This window comes from Trichosurus vulpecula, chromosome 4, assembly GCF_011100635.1.
Source record: "Trichosurus vulpecula isolate mTriVul1 chromosome 4, mTriVul1.pri, whole genome shotgun sequence".
NCBI lineage: Eukaryota > Metazoa > Chordata > Mammalia > Diprotodontia > Phalangeridae > Trichosurus > Trichosurus vulpecula.
In genome coordinates, this window is record NC_050576.1 from 299,763,484 (window position 1) to 299,789,719 (window position 26,236).

The window sequence follows — 26,236 nt, forward strand, 5'->3', positions numbered from 1 at the left end:
AAATTATCCATTTTGTAATGCTCTCTATCACTTGTTGGGTGATGAATTCTTTTCTTTTCCATAAATCTGATAAGTAAACTATTCCTTGCTCTCCCAAATTACTTATAGTATCAGCCTTTACTCCTAAATCATGAACCCATTTTGACTTTATTTTGGTATATGGTGTAAGATATTGGTCTATGCCCAGTTTCTGTCCTACCATTTTCCAATTTTCCCAACAGTTTTGTGAAATAGTGAATTATTAGCCCAGAAGCTGGCCTCTTTGGGTTTATCAAAGAGTAGATTGCTATAGTTGTTGACTTCTCCATCTTGTATTCCTATCCTATTCCACTGATCCACACCTCTGTTTCTTAGCCAGTACCAGGTAGTTTTGATGACTCCTGCTCTGTAGTACAGTTTAATATCTGGTACGGCTAGGCCACCTTCTCTAGCATTTCTTTTCATTAATACCCTAGATATTCTAGACCTCTTGTTTTTTCAGATGAATTTTGTTATAATTTTGTCCAGCTATGTAAAATAATTTTTTGGTAGTTCGATTGGTATGGTACTGAATAGATAGATTAATTTAGGTAAAATTCACATTTTTATTATATTAGTTCGGCCTAACATTGAGCAACTGATATTTTTCCATTTATTCAGATCTGACTTTCTTCGCGTGAAAAGTGTTTCATAGTTATGTTCATATAGGCCCTGGGTTTATCTTGGCAAATAGACTCCCAAATATTTTATAGTGTCTGCGGTAACTTTGAATGGAATTTCTTTATCTCTTGCTGTTGGGCTTTGTCAGTAATGTATAGGAATGCTGAGGATTTATGTGGGTTTATTTTATATCCTGCAACATTGCTAAAGTTGTTTATTATTTCAAGTAGTTTTTTACTTGATTCTCTAGGATTCTCTAAATAAATCATATCATCTGCAAAAAGTGATAATTTAGTTTCTTCTTTTCCTATTCTAATTCCTTCAATTTCTTTTTCTTTTCTTATTGCTACAGCTAACGTTTCTAGTACCAAACTGAATAGTAGGGGTGATAATGGACATCCTTGTTTCACCCCTGATCTTATTGGGAATGCATCTAGCTTATTCCCATTACAAAACTGACCATGTACTAGGGCATAAAAAGCTCACAATCCAGTGCAGAAAGGCAAAAGTAGTCGAAGCATCCTTTTCAGATCATGATGCAATAAGAATTATTTTTAATAAAGAACCATAGAAAAATAAGCTAAAAACTAATTGGAAACTAAATAATCTAATTCTAAAGAATGAGTGGGCCAAAGAACAAATCAGAGAAACAATTAATAACTTCATTCAAGAGAATGACAATAATGAAACAACAAACCAAAACTTATGGGATGCAGCAAAAGCAGTTCTTAGGGGAAGTTTTATATCCCTAAACGCTTACATGAATAAAATAGGGAAAAAGGAGATCAATGATCTGGGCATACAGCTGAAAAAGCTAGAAAAAGAGCAAATTGAAAATCCCCAATTAAATACCAAATTAGAAATTCTGAAAATCAAAGGAGAGATTAATAAAATTGAAACTAAGAAAACTACTGAATTAATAAATACAACAAAGAGCTGGTTTTATGAAAAAACCAATAAAACTGAGAAACCTTTGGCCAATTTAATTAAAAAAAAAGAAGAAAATCAAATTACCAGTATCAAAAATGAAAAGGGTAGGTTCACCTCTAATGAAGAGGAAATCAAAACAATAATTAGGAATTATTTTGCCCAATTGCATGCCCATAAATTTGACAACCTTAGAGATATGGATGAATACCTACAAAAACATAAATTGCCCAGGTTAACAGAAAAAGAAGTAAAATTTCTAAATAACGCCATCTCAGAAAAAGAAATTGAGCATGCCATCAATGAACTCCCTAGGATAAAATCTCCAGGGCCAGATGGTTTTACATGTGAATTCTATCAAACATTTAAAGAACAACTAATTCCAATACTTTGTAGACTATTTGGGAAAATAGGTGAAGAAGGAGTCCTACCAAATTCCTTTTATGACACAAATATGGTACTAATACCCAAACCAGGTAGAGTCAAAACAGAGAAAGAAAATTATAGACCAATTTCTCTAATGAATATTGATGCAAAAATTTTAAATAAAATATTAGCAAAAAGATTGCAGCAACTCATCACAAGAATAATACACTATGACCAGGTAGGATTTATTCCAGGAATGCAAGGCTGGTTCAATATTATGAAAACTATTAGCACAATTGACCATATCAATAACAAAACTAGCAGAAACCATATGATCATCTCAACAGACGCAGAAAAAGCCTGTGACAAAATACAACACCGATTCCTATTAAAAACACTAGAAAGCATAGGAATAAATGGAACCTTCCTTAAAATTATAAATAGCATCTACCTAAAACCATCAACAAGCATTATTTGTAATGGGAATAAGCTAGATGCATTAATTCCCTTCTTTTAATGTTTTGTTTCCCATTTTCTTATGTTCAACTTTCTTAGCGTAATTCGAAATTACTTTCCAGAATGGTTAGGTCAATTCATAGCTCCACCAACATTGCAATAATATGCCAGTCTTTAGACAATCCCTCATATATTTGCTGTTCCCATCTTTTGTTGTCTTTACCAATTTACTGTGTAAAAAGTCGAACCTCAGAGTTGTAATTTGTATTTCTTTTGTTTTTGGTGATTTGAAGCATTCTTTTGGAAAGAATGAATGAAAAATTTTTGAGAACTGTATTTATATCCTTTAGCCTCTTACATAACTGCTAATGACATCTGATTAACAAGCTGTCATATATGAATGAAATGTCCCGTAAGAAACACATATAATGAACACGTAGCTTCATGAAAAGACTTAATATAAACAGATACAAAGTAAAGTACGCAGAGCCAAAAATAAATATACATAATAACAATGGAAGGAAGAACAACAACAAAAAAAATTAAAACTGAATGTTTGTAAATTATCATGACCATGCTTATATTAAATGAAGAAGCTAGATGTAAAAGCGCTACCATTCCTTCTTTGCAGGTGGAAAATTTAGTGTGGAACAACTACAGGTTATGTCATTCTGTCTTTCATGCACTGCTTAGTTTTGCTAAACTGTGTTTTTTCTTTTTTAAAAATTCTGTAGTAGGAGATGACTCACAGGGAGGAGCGGAAATCCAGTGGGCAGGAAGAGAATGTTGTATAAAAACAAAACTTAGTGAATAAAGTTATTTTTTAAAAAGCAAACAGAATAAAGTATAGGAAAGTTAATATCTACTTACAAGGCACTGACACAGATATTCAACCTAAACTTTCCCAACAAGATTCAACAGGAAGCCCCAGACCAGGGTGCCCCCACAGATGACTGACAGAGGGACAATTCTGCACCACCATACTATGATCACAGATCCATTAACATATCAACATAGCTAATATCTTATCTAACACTAGATAAGTGGATCAAAAGAAGCATTAGACAAAAAGGAAAAAAGATACACACCACAGATATAATCACTTGAAAAAATGTTTAACTTTTTTTTTAAAAGATTTTTTAAAATTTAATATATTTAGTTTTTGCATTGATTTTCACAAGGGTTTGAATTACAAATTTTCTCCCCATTTCTGCCCTCCTACCTGCTTCAAGATGGTGTATATTCTGGTTGCCCCATTCCCCAGTCAGCCCTCCCTTCTGTCACCCCTCTCCCCTCCCTTTCTTGTAGGGCAAGACAAATTTCTATGCCCCACTGTCTGTGTATCTTATTTCCTAGTTGCATGCAAAAACTTTTTGTTTTTGAACATCTGTTTTTTAAAACTTTGAGTTACAAATTCTCTCCCCTCTTCCCTCCCCACCCACCCTCCCTAAGAAGGCAAGCAATTCAACACAGGTCACATGTGTATCATTATGTAAAACCCTTCCACAATACTCATGTTGTGAAAGACTAACTATATTTTGCTCCTATCTCCCTTTATTGGATTTTATCCCTTGACCCTGTCCCTTTTCAAAAGTGTTTGTTTTTAATTACCTCCTCCCCCTATCTGCCCTCCCTTCTATCATCCCCCTTTTTTTATCTTCTTCCTCCTTCTTTCCTATAGGGTAAGATACCCTATTGAGAGTGTATGGTATTCCCACCTCAGGTCAAATCCAATGAGAGTAAGATTCACTCATTCCCCCTCATCTGCCCCCTCTTCCCTTTCTACAGAACTGCTTTTTCTTGCCACTTTTATGCGAGATAATTTACCCCATTCTATCTCTCCCTTTCTCCCTCTCTCAATATTTTTGATAATGTATTTGATATTTTTAGATATCATCCCTTCATATTCAACTAACCCTGTGCCCTTTGTCTATATATATATATATACACCTACGTATATACATAGACACACACAAATATATACAAATATATACACACACACACACACACACATATGCATGCATATTCCCTTCAGCTACCCTAATACTGAGGTCTCATGAATCATATTCATCATGTTTCCATGTAGGAATATAAACAAAACAGTTCAACTTTAGTAAGTCCCTTGTGATTTCTCTTTCTTGTTTACCTTTTCATCCTTCTCTTGATTCTTGTGTTTAAAAGTCAGATTTTCTATTCAGCTCTGGTCTTTTCACTGGTAAAGCTTGAAAGTCCTCTATTTTATTGAAAATCCATATTTTGCCTTGGAGCATGATACTCAGTTTTGCTGGGTAGGTGATTCTTGGTTTTAATCCTAGCTCCATTGACCTCTGGAATATCATATTCCAAGCCCTTTGATCCCTTAATGTCGAAGCTGCTAGATCTTGTGTTATTCTGATTGTGCTTCCACAATACTCAAATTGTTTCTTTCTGGCTGCTTGCAGTATTTTCTCCTTGATCTGGGAGCTCTGGAATTTGGTGACAATATTCCTAGGAGTTTTATTTTGGGGATCTTTTTGAGGAGGCTATCTGTGGATTCTTTCTATTTCTATTTTACCCTCTGGCTGTAGAATATCAGGGCAATTTTCCTTGATAATTTCTTGAAAGATGATGTCTATGCTCTTGTTTTGATCATGGCTTTCAGGTAGTCCAATAATTTTTAAATTCTCTCTCCTGGATCTATTTTCCAGGTCAGTGGTTTTTCCAATGAGATATTTCACATTGTCTTCCACTTTTTCATTCCTTTGGTTCTCTTTTATAATATCTTGATTTCTCATCAAGTCATTAGCTTCTACTTGTTTCAATCTAATTTTTAAGGTAGTATTTTCTTCAGTGGTCTTTTGGACCTCCTTTTCCATTTGGCTAATTCTGCCTTTCAAGGCATTCTTCTCCTCATTGGCTTTTTGGAGCTCTTTTGCCATTTGAGTTAGTCTAGTTTTTAAAGTGTTGTTTTCTTCAGTATTTATTTCCGTATTTTTTTGGGTCTCCTTTAGCAAGCCATTGACTTGTTTTTCATGGTTTTCTCGCATCCTTCTCATTTCTCTTCCCAATTTTTCCTCTACTTCTCTAACTTGCTTTTCCAAATTCTTTTTGAGCTCTTCCATGGCCTGAGACCAGTTCATGTTTTTCTTGGAGGCTTTTGATGTAGGCTCTTTAACTTTGTTGACTTCTTCTAGCTGTATGTTTTGGTCTTCTTTGTCAACAAAGAAAGATTCCAAAGTCTGAGACTAAATCTGAGTGCGTTTTCGCTGCCTGTTCATGTTCCCAGCCAACTACTTGACTCTTATGTTTTTCATCAGGGTAGGTCTGCTTGTAGAGTAAAGAGTACTTTGTTCCAAGCTTGAGGGGATGCGCTGTTATTTTCAGAGCTATTTCTACACAGCTAGCTCTGTCACACCAGCACTCCTCCTTCCCCAAGAACCGCCAACCCGGACCTGAGGAAAATCTTAAGCAGGCTGTGTACTCCTGCTCTGATCCACCACTTAATTCCTCCCACCAGGTGGGCCTGGAGCCAGAAGCAACTGCAGCTGTAGTTCTTGGTTCACTGCTGCACCACCTCAGCTGCCCTGGGGCAGTGGCCAAACTGCGTACTCCTTCTTTCACTCTGTCCCCCGCAACTTTTCCCACTAACCTTCTCTGTTGTCTTTGGTGTTTGTGGGTTGAGAAGTCTGGTAACTGCCACAGCTCACTGATTCAGGGTGCTAGGACCTGTCCCGCCCAGCTCCTGGTCTGGTTGGTCCTGCCACCGGCCACACTGGGCTCCACTCCGTTCGCAATAGACCTCACCCAGAGACCATCCAGGCTGTCCTGGGCTGGAGCCCTGCTTCCCTCTGCTACTTCATGGGTTCTGCAGTTCTAGTTTGTTCAGAGCCATTTTTTATAAGTTTTTGGAGGGACCAGGCGGGGAGCTTACGCAAATCCCTGCTTTCGAGCCGCCACCTTGGCTCTGCCCCAAAAATGTTTAACTTTACTAACAAAAATGCCAGTTTAAAAATATATACAGGCTACCATTTCAAACTTATCAAAAAAATCACAAAACTCAACAGTGTCAGTATTGTTTTTGAAAGGTATTTTGGCAGGACAAATTTGTGATGAGCATATGTATACTCAACTCTAGTTGAGTCACAAAACTGATTTCAGTAAGACCATGGGGAACATGCCCTAAATATTATCCTTCAATACTTCCAGGACCTGTAACTTCCTATGTGTGTATATTTTCCTTCTACCAAACAAGTCACAACCCCTCAAAGTAAGCAGAGGGTATTCAATAGCCTCACTGACCAACTAATCCAGCATCCTGAGAACAACCAGTGTTGTTCTGAAAATCACCAAGGCTAGTTTTGGACAACACACACGCAGTCCAGCTGGTTGCTGTCCTGGACAAAGCCTTTCCAGGTGAGTGGGATTTGCCAGAGCATGCAATCTGTGGATAGAGGCTTCAAGAACCCTACCCTTGCCACAGTGAGGAACTGTGGTAGGAAAGAATTCGTGAGAGATGTTATCATAAAGAGCGGAAGTTCTGTGTAAAAGTTACATAGCTTACACTTGGAAAATAGGAGACAACCTAATTATCCAATAGCTGGTGAATGGTGGGACATACTATGTAACAAGAAACTATGAGTATTACAAAAAATGATAAATAAAGGAATAGAAAAAATTTAAATACAATTATATGATCCTACAACGTGAGACGCTGATTGTTGTGACAATAAGTAAAAGGTAAACAAAAAATTGAAAAGCTTTACATTAATACAAAGAAATGAGAAAGAAAAACATTATACACTAATAACTATGTAAAAAGAAAAATAAACATACAAATACAAAGCGAATGAATATAAGCTGTAAGGGAAATACTTTCTGTGCTTTTCTATACAGGGCACAGAACAATGTCTTAATATTTAAATACTTAATTAGTATTTGTAAAATGTATTTGAAAGAGAAAAGAAATATACAGGAAATAACTAATGAACTGCTAGGAACAAAATGAACATAGAAATTCATTTTTAAGTGTAAATAATTGTAAATATTTAAATTTGATGAAAAAAATTAAGTACCTAATATAATTTTAAAATTTCCTTAAAGGACTCATGATGAGACATACTACCCACCTCCAGAAAGAAATGATGGACTAAGAGTACAGACTGAAGCATATTTTCACCTATTTCTTTTTCATGGAGAGGTAAGAGGGGAAGTTGGAGGGGGAACATAGCTAATGAAGACATTTTTCTTTCATGTCTATACATATCTGCAATGGGTTTTATTTTTATTGTCTTCTCAATATGGGGAGGAAGGAGAAAATTTGGAATTGAAAATAAAACTGAATTTTTAAAAAACTTAACCATGTCAATAGAGAAAAAAATTTTGGATTATATATGGAATTATGAACTTCTGTTAATTTTTCAAAGGTATATTATTACATTTAACAAGGTAGTGGCAAAACTGCAAATCATTTTTATCTTCTAAACTTTTTTATTCAGGGTGTTTTTCAATATTTTCATGTTTTTCTCACTTATTTTGCATCTTGGTCACTTCCCATTAATTTCCAAGCACTCCAAAGATACCTTTTCTGGAAACAAGTAAGTGTGGCCAAGCAGTCCAAGTCAACACCTGGGCTGTGTGTGAAAATGTGTCTCATTCTGCCAAAAAGGTAGGAGGCAGGCTTCCCTCTGGGTCTTCTTCAGTCAGGATTGGTCGCAGCACTGCTAAGTTCTGAAAGCCTGCCAAGTCTTTTCATCTTTTCTGTTACAATCACTAGCCCAGAGATTGTTCTCTTTGTTTTGCTTATTTTACTTCGCATTTGGTTCATACAAACATTCCCAAGTTTCTCTGGATTCTTCCTAGTTATATCTTCTTATAGCACAATAACATTCCACTATATTTATATGCTACAACTTCTTCAAGCATTCCTCAATTGATGAGTACCCACACTGCTTTCGGTTATTTGTAATATGAAAAGTACTGCAATAAATAGGTTTTATTTCAATGAAGCCCATCCAATTTTCCCAAATCTCAAACTGTAACAGTTATTTCTTATGCTAAAATGATTTCATTTCTTCCTCTGACTTCCACACGATCTTCTGAGTTTTTCCCCCTGAAGATGCACCGTTCTAATCTATTCTCCCTTCCATGTGGCCAGTCTAAAACTTCATAAGTTATTTTATAATACATGGTCTTATTTTCTGGCTCAACTTTCTTATCACCACTTATTTAAGATGAATTAGTCACACAGTTCGCTGGAGTCTGCAAAATCAAGCTTATCAGCTATAGCTCCTACTAGTTAGTTTCCTGTTTTACCTGATACAGATCTTCCCCTTTGCCATTTGTTCTTTGATGTGAGAATCATTACCTTCTCCTACTTTCTGTAAAATTCCCTTGTACCCATATTGCTGTGTAACCAAAACCTGTAATATTTGGGGCTCACTGCTTTTTTGTTCAGTGATGCCTGGTCTCTGAGCTTAAAAGACTTGTTTTTCCTCTATGTCTATCTCATTGATTCTATCAAGAGCAGCAGCACCATCAACTAATCTTTTGACAACTTTTGTCTTAAAACTAAACAAGAAGCATTCCTCAAGAACAGGCCATGCAAAACAAAAACACTAAATAAAAGAAAACAACACGCCTCATTCTTTACTCCCTCCCCTTAAAAAAAGTTACTATAGGAATTAAAAAATATCTCCTAAGTCATTCCCCAATGGGCAAGTGGTCCAAGGATGTAAGCAAAATTCTCAAAAGGACTAGAAACTATAAAAATGATAGGAAAAACTATTCCAATTTATTCACATTAAGAGGGCAAGAAAAGACAGGCACGCTAGAGTTATAAATTGATTCAACAAATTGTAAAGTATCTTGCAATTTCTCTCTGCCCAAAATCTCTTGTGTCTGGTTCCTTCTCTCTCACAGCTACCACCTTTGTTGAGGTCTTCTTCCCCCTCCTCACCTCAGCTCTCTCACATTCCAGTCCTTCCTCCACACTGTTGCCAAAGAGTCTTCCCAAGTGTATATCCAACCATGTGACTCCTCTAAGTAGCTCTGGCAGCCCCTTAACTGGCTGTGAGTTAAAACCCATCTCCTCTGTTTAGCTTTTAAAGACCTATCCAACCTGGCCCCAACCTATCTTTCCAGCCTCACTGGACATGAGGCACTCTCTGGCACTCATATAATCCTCATATACAACCTGTTTCTTTGCTTTTTGCAACTTTATGCTGGTCACCCCTGGGCTGGGAATGCCCTCCTCCTTGGTTTCACTTCAGAAAGTCCCTCTCTTCCTTTACGACTCACATATCGCCTTCTGTGTAAAGCTGTCCCTAATCTTTCCCTGAAGCCCTCAAAAAATGTCAGTGGCCTCCTGCCCAAATTCTCTTGTGTTTAACTACTTTGTATATACTTGTTTTTATTCAATTATATTTATGCAATGAATGTTTATATGTGTACTTGCCTCCTTCATTAAGGTAAGCCCCTTGCAAGTGAAAATTATTCCATTCTCCACATTTCTATCCCCAGGTAGTAGCAAGCATTTATTAAGCATTTACTATGTGCCAGGCATTATACCCACAAAAAATTAAATAAAGATCTAAGGCCCTCTAAGGGTTGAAATTTTAACGAAAGAAGACAACATTGAAAAGGTGGGAAGAAAACCCCAGCAGTCATAGGGTGAAGGTCACAGTCAGAAAAACATCAAGGAAGAGATTCTCTATGTGCCTGACACAGAGCAGGCCCTTAATAAATATCTGTTGATTCATTAATTTAAATAATCAAACATTTATTAAGGGCTTACTACAAGCCAGGAACAATACTAGGCACTAGTAAGTGGAAGACAAAAGCAAAATAGTCCCTCCTCTCAAGGAACTTACATCCTGACAGGGGAGATAACATATACAGAGATACACATCAATACAAAACACACAAAGCAGGAAAAAGGTAACCTAAGAGAGGAAAACAAAAATAGATGGTGGGAACAGAGGAGATTTGAAACTGGCTGAATGAATAGATTCAAAAACTAAACTGTCATTAACAGATTTATTCCAACCAACAAGAAAAATAATCTAATAGAGTGCCACCAGAGGTAGACAGACACTCTGGGCCCTATTCTGTTTGACATTTTTATTACGGTGAAACTAGAAAGGCTTTATCTACTGAAGTCCTACTAATAAACTGGGATCCGAAAATATTAACAGACTTAAACCATGGTACGCATCCCTTTTAATTTTAACTGTACTAGTTTTGTTTGTGCAGAAGCTTCTCAATTACATACAATCAAAATTATGTATTTTATGTTTAATTATCCTTCCATCCTCTATTTGGTCATGAATTCTTCCCCTATTCACAGCTACAAAAGGTATCTTTCTTCCTTTTTCTAATTTATGATGTAAGTTTTTATATCTAGGTTATGGATCATTCTGAAGCTTATTGTGGCATATGGTATAAGACAATGATCTAACCAGGAGTGGGGAACCTGAGGCTTCGAGGCCACATGTGGCCCTCTAGGTCCTCAAGTGCAGCTGCTCTTTGACTGAATCCAGGTTCCCCACCCCTGGCATAATTTCTGTCAAAATGATTTCTAGTTCTGTCAGCAGTTTCTATCAAACATTTAACTCTTATTCGGTAGTTAAGATTGTTTGGTATACTGAACACCATGCTACTATGTTCTCTTGTATCTGAATATTGAATACCTAATCTGTTAAACTGATCAGCTTTTCTCATTTTTAAAATAGTACCAAATATTTTAAAGGATTACTGCTTTGTAACAGTTTGAGATCTAGTATTGTTAGCCCACTCCTTCACTTTTTTTCCTAATCTCCTTTAAAATTCTTGATCTCTTGTTCCTCCAGACTGTTATTACTTTATCTTGTTCTATAAAGTAATCCTGTAGTAGAGTGCTATAGTTCTGAATCTGTCATTTTCTGTAGCCTTGTTATTTGTATTGCATTGGCACAGCCCAACCCTGAGACAATTCTATATTTTCCACATCCAGGTTCAGATATTCTTCTTTACTCTCACCTGTTAAGAATTAAGTTCTGCCCTCCTTCCTCCTTTTTTTCCTAATATATTTCCTTTCCTTTATCTCTTCTAATCAATGGAACAGATCTATCCCCAGGTTCTATTTCTTTTACCCTCTCCTCCTCCATCAGAACTTAAGCACTTTCCCATCGTATAGGTTAATCCAAAAATCTTAGCAGTTTTAAGTTTAAAATTGTTTTACTATGTTAAATATGTTTTGCATGACTGCACATATATAAGCTATATCGAACTGCTTGCCTTCTCAAAGGGAGAGGGGAGGAGGGAGGAAGAGAATTTGGAACTCAAAAATTTTTCATCAGTTTTAAAAACTGTTTTTACATGTAACCGATGAAAAAACAAAAAATTTTTAAAAATAACAAACTATTAATTCTCATTCCAATTCTTTTCTCCATATTCCTAATTTTATTTATAATCTCTTGCTCCATTTCTTCCAGACACTCTTGAAGTCCTGGTAGCCAAGCTATTTTTTCCTCTAAGGTTCTGTTTGGCATTGTTTATCCTGACCTCCCTTTCCCGGATCCCTTCCACTGACTACCTCTTCCCTTGGTGTGTCTACAATCAGATCCCTGGAGGTTCCATGTTGCCAGTCAGAACTCTGTTGTCAGCTGGCCCTGGTCAGGGATGCTGGGTGGTCTTCCGCTTCTCACCAAGGCTTCCTTGGTCAGTGTGGCAGGTTGTGTCTGTCCCTCTCCACCTCTTCTTTGATACCCACACACTCACTGTGATCTCTGTTCTCCCCAGGGATTCCTTATCAGGGCTATGTCACGTAGGGGGGCTGCTGTGGGCTGCCACTCTGCTTTTCTTCTCTGGCAGCATTCTCTTTCAATGTCCACAACTTCTAGTTGCCTTTCAGTGAAGGTCTGAGCTGAATGAAGGAACTTAGTGATGCTTCTCTTCCCATTTCTTGGTCACTATTCAATCTGGTACCCTTTCTGTATCACTGTTGGAGTAAAATCGGAAGAGCTGGGCTCCTGCATGACCAAACACAATGCAATCTTACCTGGATGTTTTGCTTTGTAATTCCTAAACCTTATAAATGATGTTGTCTCGAATATCTTTTAGCTTTACCTGGGAAAATTCCTGGCAGTGTCAACATGGTGGATAGAGAGCCAGCCGGGGGTCAAGAAGATCTGGATTCAAAGTCCTGCCTCTGACACATACAACGTGATCCTGGTCAAGTCATTTAATCTATCAATGCTCCAGGAAGCCAAAACAAAGTTGCAGAACAGCTGCTATTCTGAAGTGATAGAGTGAGTTCCTCCACCAAATCCAATAGAGCTAAGATTAAGAGAGAAACCGTTGACTAGGGAAAAGTCTTTGTAGGAAATTTTTCTGATAAATGTCTCATTTCAAAGATTCCGATTTATATGAATAAGAGCCAGTCCCCAACTGATAAATGGTCTAATGATATGAAATGGAAATCCTCAAGCAAAGAAACTTAGGCTACCTAATGTTCCAAATTATGTTCAGCTTGTGATAGCACTTAATAACTATTTATTGAATTTAACTGGAAAAAGAGAGACATGGGATTTCCACAGTCTTGAAAGACTGACAAAGTGCCAAACTGTCTCCCCTAACCTTCAAAAAAAAACCTGACTTAACCAAACCATCCTCACTAAAATCCTGTATCTTTTTCTCCATTCATTGCCGAACTTCTTGGGAAGCCACCAATGCTACCAGCCTTTGCTTCCTCTCCTCTTATTCTCTTCTGAATCCTGTACAATCTGGCTTCCAGTCTCATCATTCAACCGAAACTGCCTTCTTCAAAATTACCAATGAGTCCTTCATTGCCAAGCCCAATGGCCTCTTCTTGATGCTTCTTCTTCTTGACTTCCGCAGCCACTGACAATGTTGATCTCCTTCTCCTTCCAGTTACTCTCTTCTCACTAGGTTCTGGTGATGCCGCTTCTCTCTTGGTCTTTCTCCTGTATCAATGATCCTTTCAGTCTCCTTTACTGGTTCTTCATCTAGGTCAAGCCCATTAACCATGGGCTTTCCCCCAAAGATGCTCTCCTCTTCTCCTTGTAGCCATGGATTCTTAAACTGTTGTGACCAGAATGGCCTTTGTTTTCTTTGAGTGACTCAGCTTACCTCATTGAGCCTCACTGGGTGCTGGGGCTTCTCTTCCGGAGCAGGAAGCCCAGAGAGCATGCCAGGAAGCAGAGAACTTCCTGTGTGATGAGTCCTGGGGCTGGCTGAGGGGAGGTGTTAACTCCAGAGCCATGCCCTATTGGGTGTTAACCTAGTCTACGCTAGGGGGAGGGGCCAACTCAAGAACCAATCAGCCTTGGTCATTCAGGCGGCACTTGATGATGTCAAAAACTCTGTAAAGAGAGGAGAGGACAGTTTGAAGAGCTCTCTTTCCTTTTCTGGTTGGAGCCAGAGACGCCTACAGCCGAAGCTGACGAAGGAGCTGCCGGTAGCAGAGCTGACCCACGTGGAGCGAGGAGTGCTGAGCCAGGACTGGAGGCCAGTGGGTAATCTTCTTACCATAGAGGGGAAGCATGTACACGATTTTGCTTTATACCATCATGCTTCTCTGTGGCCTCCTGGTTACTCTTGTGAGGCAGACTTATTGGGCCTGGAAGCTTTTGATCAAAATATCAAAATGGGGACGCTGGTTTGTGGGTCTGTTACTGTGGAGTTTAAATGTAGTTCTCCTGCCTTCTGCCTAGAGAATTCCTTATATCCTGCGGTTCCGAACCTTTCAGACATATATATGATTCTCTTTGAAATCATAAATTCTGCCTTCATAATACAACTATGATCTGGGAATCCTTTGTTTTGTTACCCATATTTCAATATAATTGGTTTCCTTTGCAATCTTCTGTATTTTATGCATTTAAAAACACTGCTTTATAGGCATCACCAGATTCCAAAGATGTACATGACCCAAAAAGGTAACAAACCCCATGGTTGTATATTATCTTACTTAGTGATCTTAGCAGCTCCTATGGGCTCTCTATGCAGATGATTCCCAGACCTATGTGGGCATCCCTAAACATCTCTCCTAATCCACATCCCCAACTACCTTCTGATCATATCAGATTGGCTGTTCCATCTCAAATTGGGGTATCTAACACTTAACATTTTCAAAACAGACCTCATTAACTTTTCCACAAAACCTCCCATTCTCAACTTCCCAATTACTGTTAAGAGCAACCTCCTTCTTTCAGTCACCTGGACTTGCAATCTCAGAATCATCTATTCAATCACCAAATATATCCAATCTGTTGCTCAATTTTATTGCTTGTATCTTCACAATATTTTTCATGTACATTCCCCTCCTCCACTCACACAGCTACCACACTAATTCAATCCCTTATCATCTCTTGCCTGAACTATTACAAAAGCCTTCTAATTGGTCTACCTGCCTCAAATCCTCACCATTTCAATAGACTCTCCATTCAGCTGCCAAGGTGGTTTTTCCAAACTATCAGGTTGACTATATCACCCTCCCTCCCCCCAACCAATGTCCTCTAGTCCCTTCTTATTACCTTCAGAATAAAACAAACTCCCATGTTTGGCATTTAAAGCTTTTCATAATTTAATTCCTTCCTATCATCTTAAATTTCTTATATTTTACTCTCCTCCATGCATGCTACAGGAATCAAGCTATGCTGGTCTACTTGCAAGATAACACCTCACAAGCTAACACTCCACTACCCATCTCCATGCATTTGCACTAGCCGGTCCCTCATCTATGTCTCTGCTTTCTTGACTTCAAGCCTCACCTCAACATCTAATGCAGGAAGTCAATCTCAGTTCCCTAGCTACGCCTGCAGCACCTCTCAGGGCTCCTTCTGCCTTTTTTGTATATATCTTGGATCTAGCTACTTGTTTACATATTATCCCCCCCCCCCCCCATTAGAATGTAAGGCTCTTTAGGACAGACTCTGTTTTGGCCATCCTTTCATATTCCCATCACTTAGCATAATGCCTGGAACATAGTTAAACACTTAATAAGTATTTGTTGACTTGTTTCAACAGGCACATTTTTCATATGTGTATTAAAACAGGACACTTATAAACACGGCTACATAGGAAAGAGACAGCATCAAATTTATTTAAGATTTTTGCCTAGAATCTTGGGAAGGAGGAAAAATTCAGACTTCATTTTTATTCCCCTGCCTTCATTAAAGATATTTGAAAAATATAAAAGTTTATATCCCTTATTCAATCATTAAATGCATTCATCTGGATGCTCCCTCCAACAATACAAATTATAACTCATTCTATACAACTCTCTCCCATATGTCCTATTAAATTTACCAGAGAAGATTCACTTGATTTATAGGACTTCTTGCTTTCTCCTGATGCCACAAGGAGTCCAGTAAAGCACTTGGGCTGTCCATCCCTCTATCACCTCTCACCATGTAACCATATTCTTTCCTCCTGCTCTTATTCAGGCCATACTACATGTATGTAGGCACAGTAGACAAGTACAAAAATGAATAATCCCTGCCTTCAAGGCTCATGTAGTCTATTAGGGAAAGAAGATATTCATATCTAAGTCTGTTATTAGGTATATACAGTAATTCTAGAGGGATTGGCATCAGCATCTGGAGAATAAGGAAAGGCTTCATGTAGAAAGTGATATTTGGTCCAAGTTTTCCAGGAATGGGAGACAGCCTGTGCAAACGTTATGTGCAAAGAAGAACAAGCAGGCTAGTCTGGTTAGACCACAGACTGCATAGAACTGTTCAACATGTAAGAAACCTGCAAAGGTAGAATGAGGCCAGGTTTAATAACAAAGAGGGAAAATTATATGTGATCCCTGAAGTAACAGATAGCTCCTAGAGTTTATTAAGCAGTTTATCAAGGAGTGACATGGTCAGACATAAATACTTTTAGAAAATGAATTTGACAATGATGTGAAAGATGTTTTGAACAGGTGAGAGACTTGAGGCAGATAAAAAAGAGGTTCTTACATTGGTCCAGGCAAGAGGCAGACAAGGGATTGAATTTAGCTAGCAGCTATGTGAAGAGAGAAGGGGACAGATACAAAAGATGCCGTTGCAGGGGGGGCAGAGCCAAGATGGCAGCTGGAAAGCAGGGACTTCCCTAAAGCTCTCCCCCAGGACCCTCTGAACACCTATAAAAATGGCTCTGAACAAATTCTAGAACTGCAGAACCCACGAAATGGCAGAGGAAAGCAGGGCTCCAACCCAGGACAGCCTAGATGGTCGCTGGGTGAGGTCTACCGTGAATGGGGCTGGGAGTGGAGCGGAGCAGAGCAGAGCCCAGCATGAGCCGCGCCAGGGCCAACCAGAACGGGAGCCAGGAGAACAGGTCCTAGCGCCCTGAATCAGTGAGCTATGGCAGTTACCAGACTTCTCAACCCACAAACACCAAAGACAACAGAGAAGGTTAGTGGGGAAAAAACTTCAGGGACAGAGTGAAAGGAGTTTGCAGTTTGGCCACTGCCCCACAGCAGCTGAGTTGGTGCAGCTCTGAGGACAGAACTATAGCTGCAGTTGCTTCTAGCTCCAGGCCCACCTGGTGGGAGGAATTAAGTGGCTGATTAGAGCAGGAGTGCATAGCCTGCTCAGATCTGAGTTCTGGTCTGGGTTGGCAGTTCTTGGGGGAGAAGGAGTGCTGGTGTGGCAGAGCTTGCTGTGTAGACATAGCTCTGAAAACAACAGTGCAACCCCTCAAGCTTGGGACAAAGTACTCTCTACTCAACAAGCAGGCATACTCCAACAAAAAACCTGAGGGTCAAGTAGTTGGCTGGGAACATGAATAGGCAGCGAAAATGCACTCAGATTCAGTCTCAAACATTGGAATCTTTTTTTGGTGACAAAGAAGACCAAAACATACAGCCAGAAGAAGTCAACAAAGTCAAAGAGCCTACATCAAAAAGCCTCGAAGAAAAACATGACTGGTCTCAGGCCATGGAAGAGCTCCAAAAGGATTTGGAAAAGCAAGTTTGAGAGTAGAGGAAAAATTGGGAAGAGAAATGAGAGTGATGCGAGAAAACCATGAAAAACAAGTCAATGACTGGCGAGCCCCAAAAAAATACTGAAGAAAAGAACACCTTAAAAAACAGACTAACTCAAATGGCAAAAGAGCTGCAAAAAGCCAATGAGGAGAAGAATGCCTTGAAAGGCAGAATTAGCCAAATGGAAAAGGAGGTCCAAAAGAACACCGAAGAAAATACTACCTTAAAAATTAGATTGGAGCAATTGAAAGCTAGTGACTTGATGAGAAATCAAGATATTATAAAACAGAACCAAAGGAATGAAAAAGTGGAAGACAATGTGAAATATCTCACTGGAAAAACCACTGACCTAGAAAATAGATCCAGGGGAAATAATTTAAAAATTACTGGACTACCTGAAAGCCATGATCAAAAAAAGAACCTAGATATCATCTTTCAAGAAATTGTCAAGGAGAACTGCCCTGATATGCTAGAGCCAGAGGGTAAAATAGAAATGGAAAGAATCCACAGATCGCCTCCTCAATAAGATCCCCAAAAGAAAACTCCTAGGAATATTGTCACCAAATTCCAGAGCTCCCAGATCAAGGAGAAAATACTGCAAGCAGCCAGAAAGAAATGATTCAAGTATTGTGGAAACACAATCAGAATAACAAGATCTAGCAGCTTCGACATTAAGGGATCAAAGGGCTTGGAATATGATATTCCAGAGGTCAATGGAGCTAGGATTAAAACCAAGAATCACCTACCCAGCAAAACTGAGTATCATGCTCCAAGACAAAATATGGAATTTCAATAAAATAGAGGACTTTCAAGCTTTACCAGTGAAAAGACCAGAGCTGAATAGAAAATCTGACTTTCAAACACAAGAATCAAGGGAAGCATGAAAAGGTAAACAAGAAAGAGAAATCATAAGGGACTTACTAAAGTTGAACTGTTTTGTTTACATTCCTACATGGAAAGATGATGTGTATAATTCATGAGACCTCAGTATTAGGGTAGCTGAAGGGAATATACATACATACATACATACAATATATATATATATGTATATATAGATATATAGATATACACACACATATATACATATATATATGTGTGTGTGTATATATAAGTATGTGTGTGTGTGTGTGTGTGTGTGTATATAGAGACAGAAGGCATAGAGTGAGTTGAATATGAAGGGAGGATATTTAAAAAAATAAAATAAAGTTAAGGGGTGAGAGAGGAATATATTGGGAGGGAGAAAGGGAGAGATAGAATGGGGTAAATTATCTCACATAAAAGGGGCAAGAAAAAGCAGTTCTGTAGGAAGGGAAGAGGTGGCAGGTGAGGGGGAATGAGTGAATCTTGCTCTCATCAGATTTGACTTGAGGAGGGAATAACATACACACTCAATTGGGTATCTTACCCCACAGGAAAGGAGGAAGGAGATAAAAGGGGGGGGGGGGACGATAGAAGGGAGGGCAGATAGGGGGAGGAGGTAATCAAAAGCAAACACTTTTGAAAAGGGACAGGGTCAAGGGAGAAAATTGGATAAAGGGGGATAGGATAGGATGGAGCAAAATATAGTTAGTCTTTCACAACATGAGTATCGTGGAAGGGCTTTACATAATGATATACATGTGGCCTATGTTGAATTGCTTGACTTATTAGGGAGGATGGGTGGGGAGGGAAGAGGGGAGAGAATTTGGAACTCAAAGTTTTAAAAGCAGATGTTCAAAAAAAAAAAAAAAAGGCTTTGCATGCAACTAGGAAATAAGATATAGAGGCAATGGGGCATAGAAATTTATCTTGCCCTACAAGAAAGGGGATGGGGGGAGTGGGGTGACAGAAGGGAGGGCTGACTGGGGAACGGGGCAACCAGAATATATACCATCTTGGAGTTGGGGGGAGGGTAGAAATGAGGAGAAAATTTGTAATTCAAACTCTTGTGAAAATCAATGCTGAAAACCAAAAGAAAAAAATAACCAAACCAAAAGATGCCGTTGACATAAAAATGACAAGTGCTGTCAACTGATTAGATATGGGACAAGGAAGCCTGAAGAGCTGGGGCCAATGCCAAGTTTGTAAAACCAGCCAACTAGAAGGATGTTGGTTCATTCAACAGAAATAGGGAAGTTCAGAAGAGGTGTGAGGCAGCAGGGAAAGATAGTGAGTTTTGCAATGCACATGTCAAGTTTTAGATACCTACAGGACCTTCAGTTTGAAATGTCCAAGTGGCAACTGTAACAATGCAACTGGAACTTAGCAGGGAGATCAGCACTAGATATGCCAAAATGGAAGTCACCTGCATGGAGATAATATTTAGAAAGCAGGGGAATCGAGATCATCAAACAGTACAAAAGAAAGACGAGAAAATGTCCTAGTACCTTGGGGTACAAATACAATGAAAGGGTATAATAATGAATGAATACCTAGCAAAAGGTACTAAGAAGCACTCAGACAAGGAGAGAAGCAAGTGCCAAAGTGACTGAAAATCAACAAGAGAGAAAGAGAGGAGTACATCCAAGAGGAGAGCTGCAGAAGGGTCCAGAAGGATTAGGACTGAGAAAAGGCCATCATATCTAGCAATTAAGAAATAACAGTAGCTTTGGATCATGGAGATAATCTACTTAAAGTAGAAAATGGAATCAAGAGTCTAAGTAGAGGCACAGGCCCTGACAAGAAGGGAAACTCATCCTTGGAGACTGGATTAAAATAAGAGCCCATGAGAGATGAGATGTCTAGTAGGGGAGAACAAGCAGCACACACTGAGTGGCCTCTCTCTTTTCAGTAAAGTTTGGAGAGGAAGAAGAGGAAGTGGTTTGAGGGGCTTGAGGAGAGTAGAGAAAACTGGGAATAGCTGTTGTAGGGAGTGAGATAATCAATTACAGAGGAGCTAGCATTCATAAAGCACTTCAAGGTTTGCCAAATTATCTCATTATAAGCTCATTTGATCCTCACAAAATCCTTGGGAGGTAGGTACAGTTATTATCCCCACTTCACAGATGGGGAAACAGGAGGCAAACAGAGAACTGGCTCAAGGTCATGCAGCTAGTTAAGTGTCTTAGGCCAGCTTTGAACTTAAGCCTTCCTGACTACAGTTCTGATGCTCTATCCTTTGTTGCCATGAGGATCCACATGAGAATAAATAACATCAATAGCCTGATTTCATTTTCTGATAAGATCATTAGACTAGCAGATGAGGGTAATGCTGGGGATCCCATTTACCTGGGTTTCTGAATTTGTTCGAGTCTCTCATAGTATTTTGAAAAAGTCTGCAACGATGACAGGGCACAGTGCAGTTGAAAAAGCACAGATACGGAATCAGAGGACCTGGTACAAGTCATGCCTCAGTTGTTTACTACTCGTGTGACCTTGGCCGAATCATTTAATTTCTTTGGGTCTGTTTTCTCATCTGTCAAATAAGGAGGTAAACTAGATAGCCGAACATTTTTATTAGTAACTTGAATAAAGACAAAGATATTAGACTTATCAAATTTGCAGATAACAAAGCTAAGAAAAATAGTCATAGTAACATGACACTGTATAGTCAGCCAAAAACATCTTGACAAGCTCAATGTTTCATTCAAATGTAAAAATATAAATTTAATAGAGATAAATGCCAAGTCTTACACTTGGATTAAAAAATCTCTTTCATAAGTACATGATGCTACTACACTGAGCTGAAAAAAATTGCAGTTGACTGCGACCTCAATGAGTAATTGAAATAACAGATATTATCATTTTAAGCTACATTGGGAGAAATGGTGTTCTGAACGAAGAAGACAGTAACAGTTCATAGAACTTGATTAGGCCACACATGGAATACCAAGTTCATTTCTGAGTATCCCATTTTGGGAAGGGCATAGACAAACTGGAAAACTCCCAGAGGAGGGCAAACAAAATGGTGAAAAGCCAAAGGAGTTTTATTGAGACCTACTGCTTTTTACACCACAATCATTTTCCAATATTTTCCTACTATTGAACCCCTCCCTTGTAACAAAGAAAAACAGTTAAAGAAAATCAAATCAAATCAATGTTATCTGACAGTATAGGCAACATTCTGCTCTTGTAGACTCCTATATTGTTATTAAGGGGGAAATGTGTTGCTATCTATTCTCCAGGATCAAGACTGCTCATTACAAATGAACTCAATCACTTTAGTGCTACTTCCATTAGTTATAGTGATTGCACCTAGTTATAGTGATCTGCTTCCTATAAGCCTTATGTCCCTCCTAAGTTTTCATAGTCATCATTTCTTACAGCACGCCACTATTCCATTAAGTCAACAAAACCACAATTTGTTCAAACATTCCCCAAAGAAGGGAGCATCCACTCTGTTTTAATTTTTTACTACCATGGAAAGTGATGGTACATATATTGATATTATGGAATATTTATTTCTGTCTTGAACCACCAATATACGTCCAGAAGGGCAATCTCTAGGTCAAACAGTACGACAGCTTGGTTCTTCTAACAGAGAGATGACCTGTTCCATCACAGCTCAACCTACGTCTTTCTTGCATTACCTTGTCCCAAAGCTGTTTTAACTTATGTTTTACTTATTAGTGATCTGGGTCACTTTTTCATATGGATGACAACTGACATTTCTTCTTTTGAAAACTTCATATCATGATGGTCCAATTGCAGGTCATGTCATACAAAGTTTTTTGTGTGTGTGTGTGTGTGTGTGTGTGTGTGTGTGTGGTAGGGCAATTGGGGTTAAGTGACTTGCCCAAGGTCACACAGCTAGTAAATGTGTCAAGAAGTGTCTGGGGCCACATTGGAACTCAGGTCCTCTTGACTCCAGGGCCAGAGCTCTACTCACTGCGCCACCTAGCTGCCCCCGTACAAAGATTTCTTGTATGAAATGGGGATAATTGGCCTCAAGGGAAAAAAAAGGGGATTTAGGATAGTTTTCTTCACAAACTTGCAGAACTGGGATTAGGTTTGTTCTACTTGGCTCCAGTAGACTAAACTTGGTGCATTAGGTAGAACTTGAAAAAAAGCAGATTTAAGTCAACAAACACTGATAATATACTTATTTACTATGTTATGTGTCACATGCTATGCTAAGAGCTAGGAATACAAGTAACTCCCCCCACCCCATCCCCCAAAAAGGAGTTCCTACTCTCAAGAAGCTTCCGTTCTAATGGGGGAAGACTACATAACAGAGAACTGAAAAGCATTATCTCTGTTGAGGGAGAGCAGGGGAGAGGTAAGGTAAAAAAGTCAGAAAGTCAGAAGTGGAATTGGAAGTCAAGGCGGGAGAAGTGAAAAGACTTTATACTAATGACTATAACTATCTGAAGGTGGAATGAGCTGTCTCTAGAAGGAGTGAGTCTCACCACTGCCTTCATGAAAGGTCTGACAGCAAAGACCACTACTGACCATTTGTCAGTGCGAATGGAGATGAAATTCTTATTCAAATAAATGTTATCCTGGATCATATCTTTCCAACTATAAGAATCTTTGTGATCCAGGTCCTTATTTACAATAGAGTGCAGATAATTCAGGACCCCAGTGTTGTTGGCTCTGCCCCTAGTTAGATGACCTCAAGTAGGTCACCTTACCTATCTAGACCTCCATTTTCTAAAAACAAAGTTTACACCTACCGTATGTCTAATGTTCCTTTGACCTGTAAAACTATGATCTCATCACCCTAATTCCCAAAACTTTGTTCCACACTTCTTTTCCCTTTTGTGTCAACGGTATAACATGCAATAGAGTGCTCATCTATAATCTACATTTTGTCAGTAAGCGGTCCTCATCTCCTTACATATAACATGCTTACACTCTTATGTTCAAGGTTCTAGTTCCAGAAACATTAGTTCTCAAGTTTATCAGTTCTGTATATTTGAATTTCCAAATATAAAGGGTTTTTTTAAGAATGTAAGTGCTATTTTTCTTATACATTTAGATAACAAATTTTAAGAATACTGTCAATATCATTTTCACAACCTTAACTGAAATCCAAAAACAAAGCTTACGTTTAAATTTAATACATTAAGCATACCTTCCCTAAAAGGAAATTATTTGAGTTCCTTCATAATAAACAAGAATAGATGGGAGGAGTAAGCCTATGTAAGAATCTGAAGAGAGTTAAATAAAAATATTATGAGAAAGCATTCAGTAAAAAAATGAAAAAGCTCTCAAAATAAAAGCATGTATTAAGCTTACCTGTGTAGCTTTATCCCTCATACATGGAACAGACTGCCCATGATTATCACGAGGCCAGTGTCCTGCAAGATAAGGGGCAGCAAGTGTATCTAATGAGGAAGTTCGACGAATAATGCTGGAAGGGCTTGATGAAGGTGGCCGTGGTTTGTCACCTAAACCAAAGACAAAAACATTTATTTAGGACAGTTTATTAAAAGAAATGAAAGACTTTGATATTTTCCTCTACTAAAAGTAGGTTACAATTGATTTAGTTCCAATGACTTAAAACCTTATTCTAGCCAATGGTCAAAGGATATGAAGAAACAGTTCTCAAAAGAACTACAAAGTATTTCCAACCACATGAAACAATATAAATCACTAATAAGAGAAATGTATATCCAAATAACCGAATTTTCACCTCACTCCCTACAAATTGGCAAAAATGACCAAAAAATGGCAACAGTCAACAGAGGATTGTGGAAAGATAAGCATATTAATACAATGTCGGTAGAGCTGTGAAATCATACAACCTTTTATTTGTATTTATTTAGTATTTAATTTTTCCCCAGTTACATGTAAAAACAATTTTTTAACATTTGTTTTTTAAACTTTTGAGTTCCCAAAAAAATATGCTTCAATCTGTATTCAGACACCATCAGGTCTTTCTCTGGGGAAGGGATAGCATTTTTCATCCTAAGTCCTTAAGAGTTGTCTTGGATAGTTGTATTGCTGAGAATAGCTAAGTCATTCACAGCTGATCATCTTACAATATTGTGGTTACTAGTACAACCATTTTAGAAAGTAATTTGTAACTGTGTAAATAAAGTGACTAAAATGTCCATATCCTTTGAACCAGAGACTCCATTATTGAGCTTATACCCTGAGGAAGCCATCGATAAGATGTTCCCAAATACATAGCAGCATTTTTTGTGACAGCTAAGAACTGCAAACAAAGTAGATGTCCATCAAATGGGGAACAGTTAAACAAATCATGGTGCGTGGATATAATGAATGGAACATTACTATGCCATAAGAAATGATGTGTATGATGAAGCCTCGAATGATCTATATGAACTGTTACAGAGTAAAGTAAGCTGAGCCAAGAAAAAAATACACATGGTAACTACAACAATGCAAATGTAAAGAACTACATACCAAAAAATAAAAAATAAATGCGACAAAATTATGAAGATCAAGTGAGACTCAAACAGATGAGAGGATATACCGCACCTCTCCCCACCCCAGGCTACTCCTTTGTGGATGTGGGAAGTCCACAGAGGGCTACCCACTGCACATGCTTTCAGACTTGTTAGTCCCTATAGATGCCATATTCATACCCAGGCTTTTGTTCCTAACGGTAAATTCAAAGGGGAAATGGGGGGGAGGAGGAGGGCTGAGATTAAAAGGCTTAACAGATTTCCCTGAAGAAGAAAAGGATGAAGTTTGTGCTTTCTCTTGGTGCTTTCTAATTAAGTTTCTTGTCATTTCCTACGTGGAGGATTGAATCTATTTCACTGAATATTTACAAATAATTTTTAGGTTGCTACATATTTAGAACTGTCTTGACTAGTGAGTGGTAGAAGCAGCCAAGGATCACAGGTCCAATCTCCTCTGGGGATTTTATACAAGTAAAAATCTATGTCATCTACAACATGCCAAGTCCTAAACCAACTGGCCGTTTACCTTGGACTGATGTGTTCTTGAGAGCAGAGAGAGAGAGAGAGAGAGAGAGAGAGAGAGAGAATGTGTGTGCGCGCACATGTACAGGTGCAATGTATATGTGAGGAAGAGTTTGAGAAAATCAGAAACTAGAAGGGCCATGGAAATAATGTAGCTCAAACACCTTCATTTTACATTACATATTGTGCTGCAGAGAAATTACATCACCTGCCTAAGGTTAAGCATACAGTAGGTGGTAAAGAACAAATCCCAGTAGGGACCTAGCCCCATTATGTAACAAGTAGGTAAGTGGTCATCCAACCCCAAGCATTTGAAGATAAACCTACCACTAATTAAAAGTAAATTCAACTTTGGGAAGGTGGCAAAGTGACAGGATACAAATGACATGGTTTCCAATAAAGTCTCTAGAAAACATTCCAAGAAATTTAAAATTTACCCAAAAAGGCAATGAGAAAACTGATTGAGGGTACAAAACCAATTATAAGTGGAAGTGTTACATGTATATGATGGAGTATAGGAAGGAGAGAAAAACAAAAGGAAATGATAAAACAACTGAAATAATGCAAGAAATGCAAATGAACAGGTAAAAGAACCACTAGAGGAATTTTAAAGAACAAAAAAAAACCAAAACCAAAAACATATATACTGTAAAGCTTTGTATTAAAGAAAGCAAAGTAGTAAGTACACAAGAACAAACTCCTTTCATACATTTCAAAACAAAGTAAAAGCAGAATTTAAATTACACAAGCTAATAAAAATCTTACAAAATATAAAATGAGAATTATTAAGTTGCTGAATACCTTTTTAAAAAAATGCTATAGTACAACTGAAACACTCAAAGTAACAAAAGAAATTCAGGTAGAAAAGGAAACAATACACAGTATCCTGGATGTACTCAGTGGACAAAAGACACTTAAAAATTTAAAGAACAAGACAAAGCAAAAACAAAAAACAACTACAAACCAATGTCCTTAATAAAAAATGACATAAAATTTTAAAATAAAATATCAACAAGCTAAGACAAAATGTTAGAAAGATCAGACACTGTAATCAGACTGGAATTATACCAGTAAT

At 38.2% G+C, this 26,236-nt stretch overlaps 1 protein-coding gene across 2 annotated transcripts in view; it reads right to left on the bottom strand.

Annotated features, from left to right (window-relative positions):
* FAM117B (family with sequence similarity 117 member B) overlaps positions 1-26,236 on the bottom strand; it is a 106,616-nt gene that overhangs the window by 48,954 nt on the left and 31,426 nt on the right. For both annotated transcript variants that reach the window (XM_036754159.1, XM_036754158.1), the window contains exon 2: positions 23,504-23,655. In XM_036754159.1, coding sequence (XP_036610054.1) covers positions 23,504-23,655 — 152 coding nt within the window. The remainder of the gene's footprint in view (positions 1-23,503; positions 23,656-26,236) is intronic.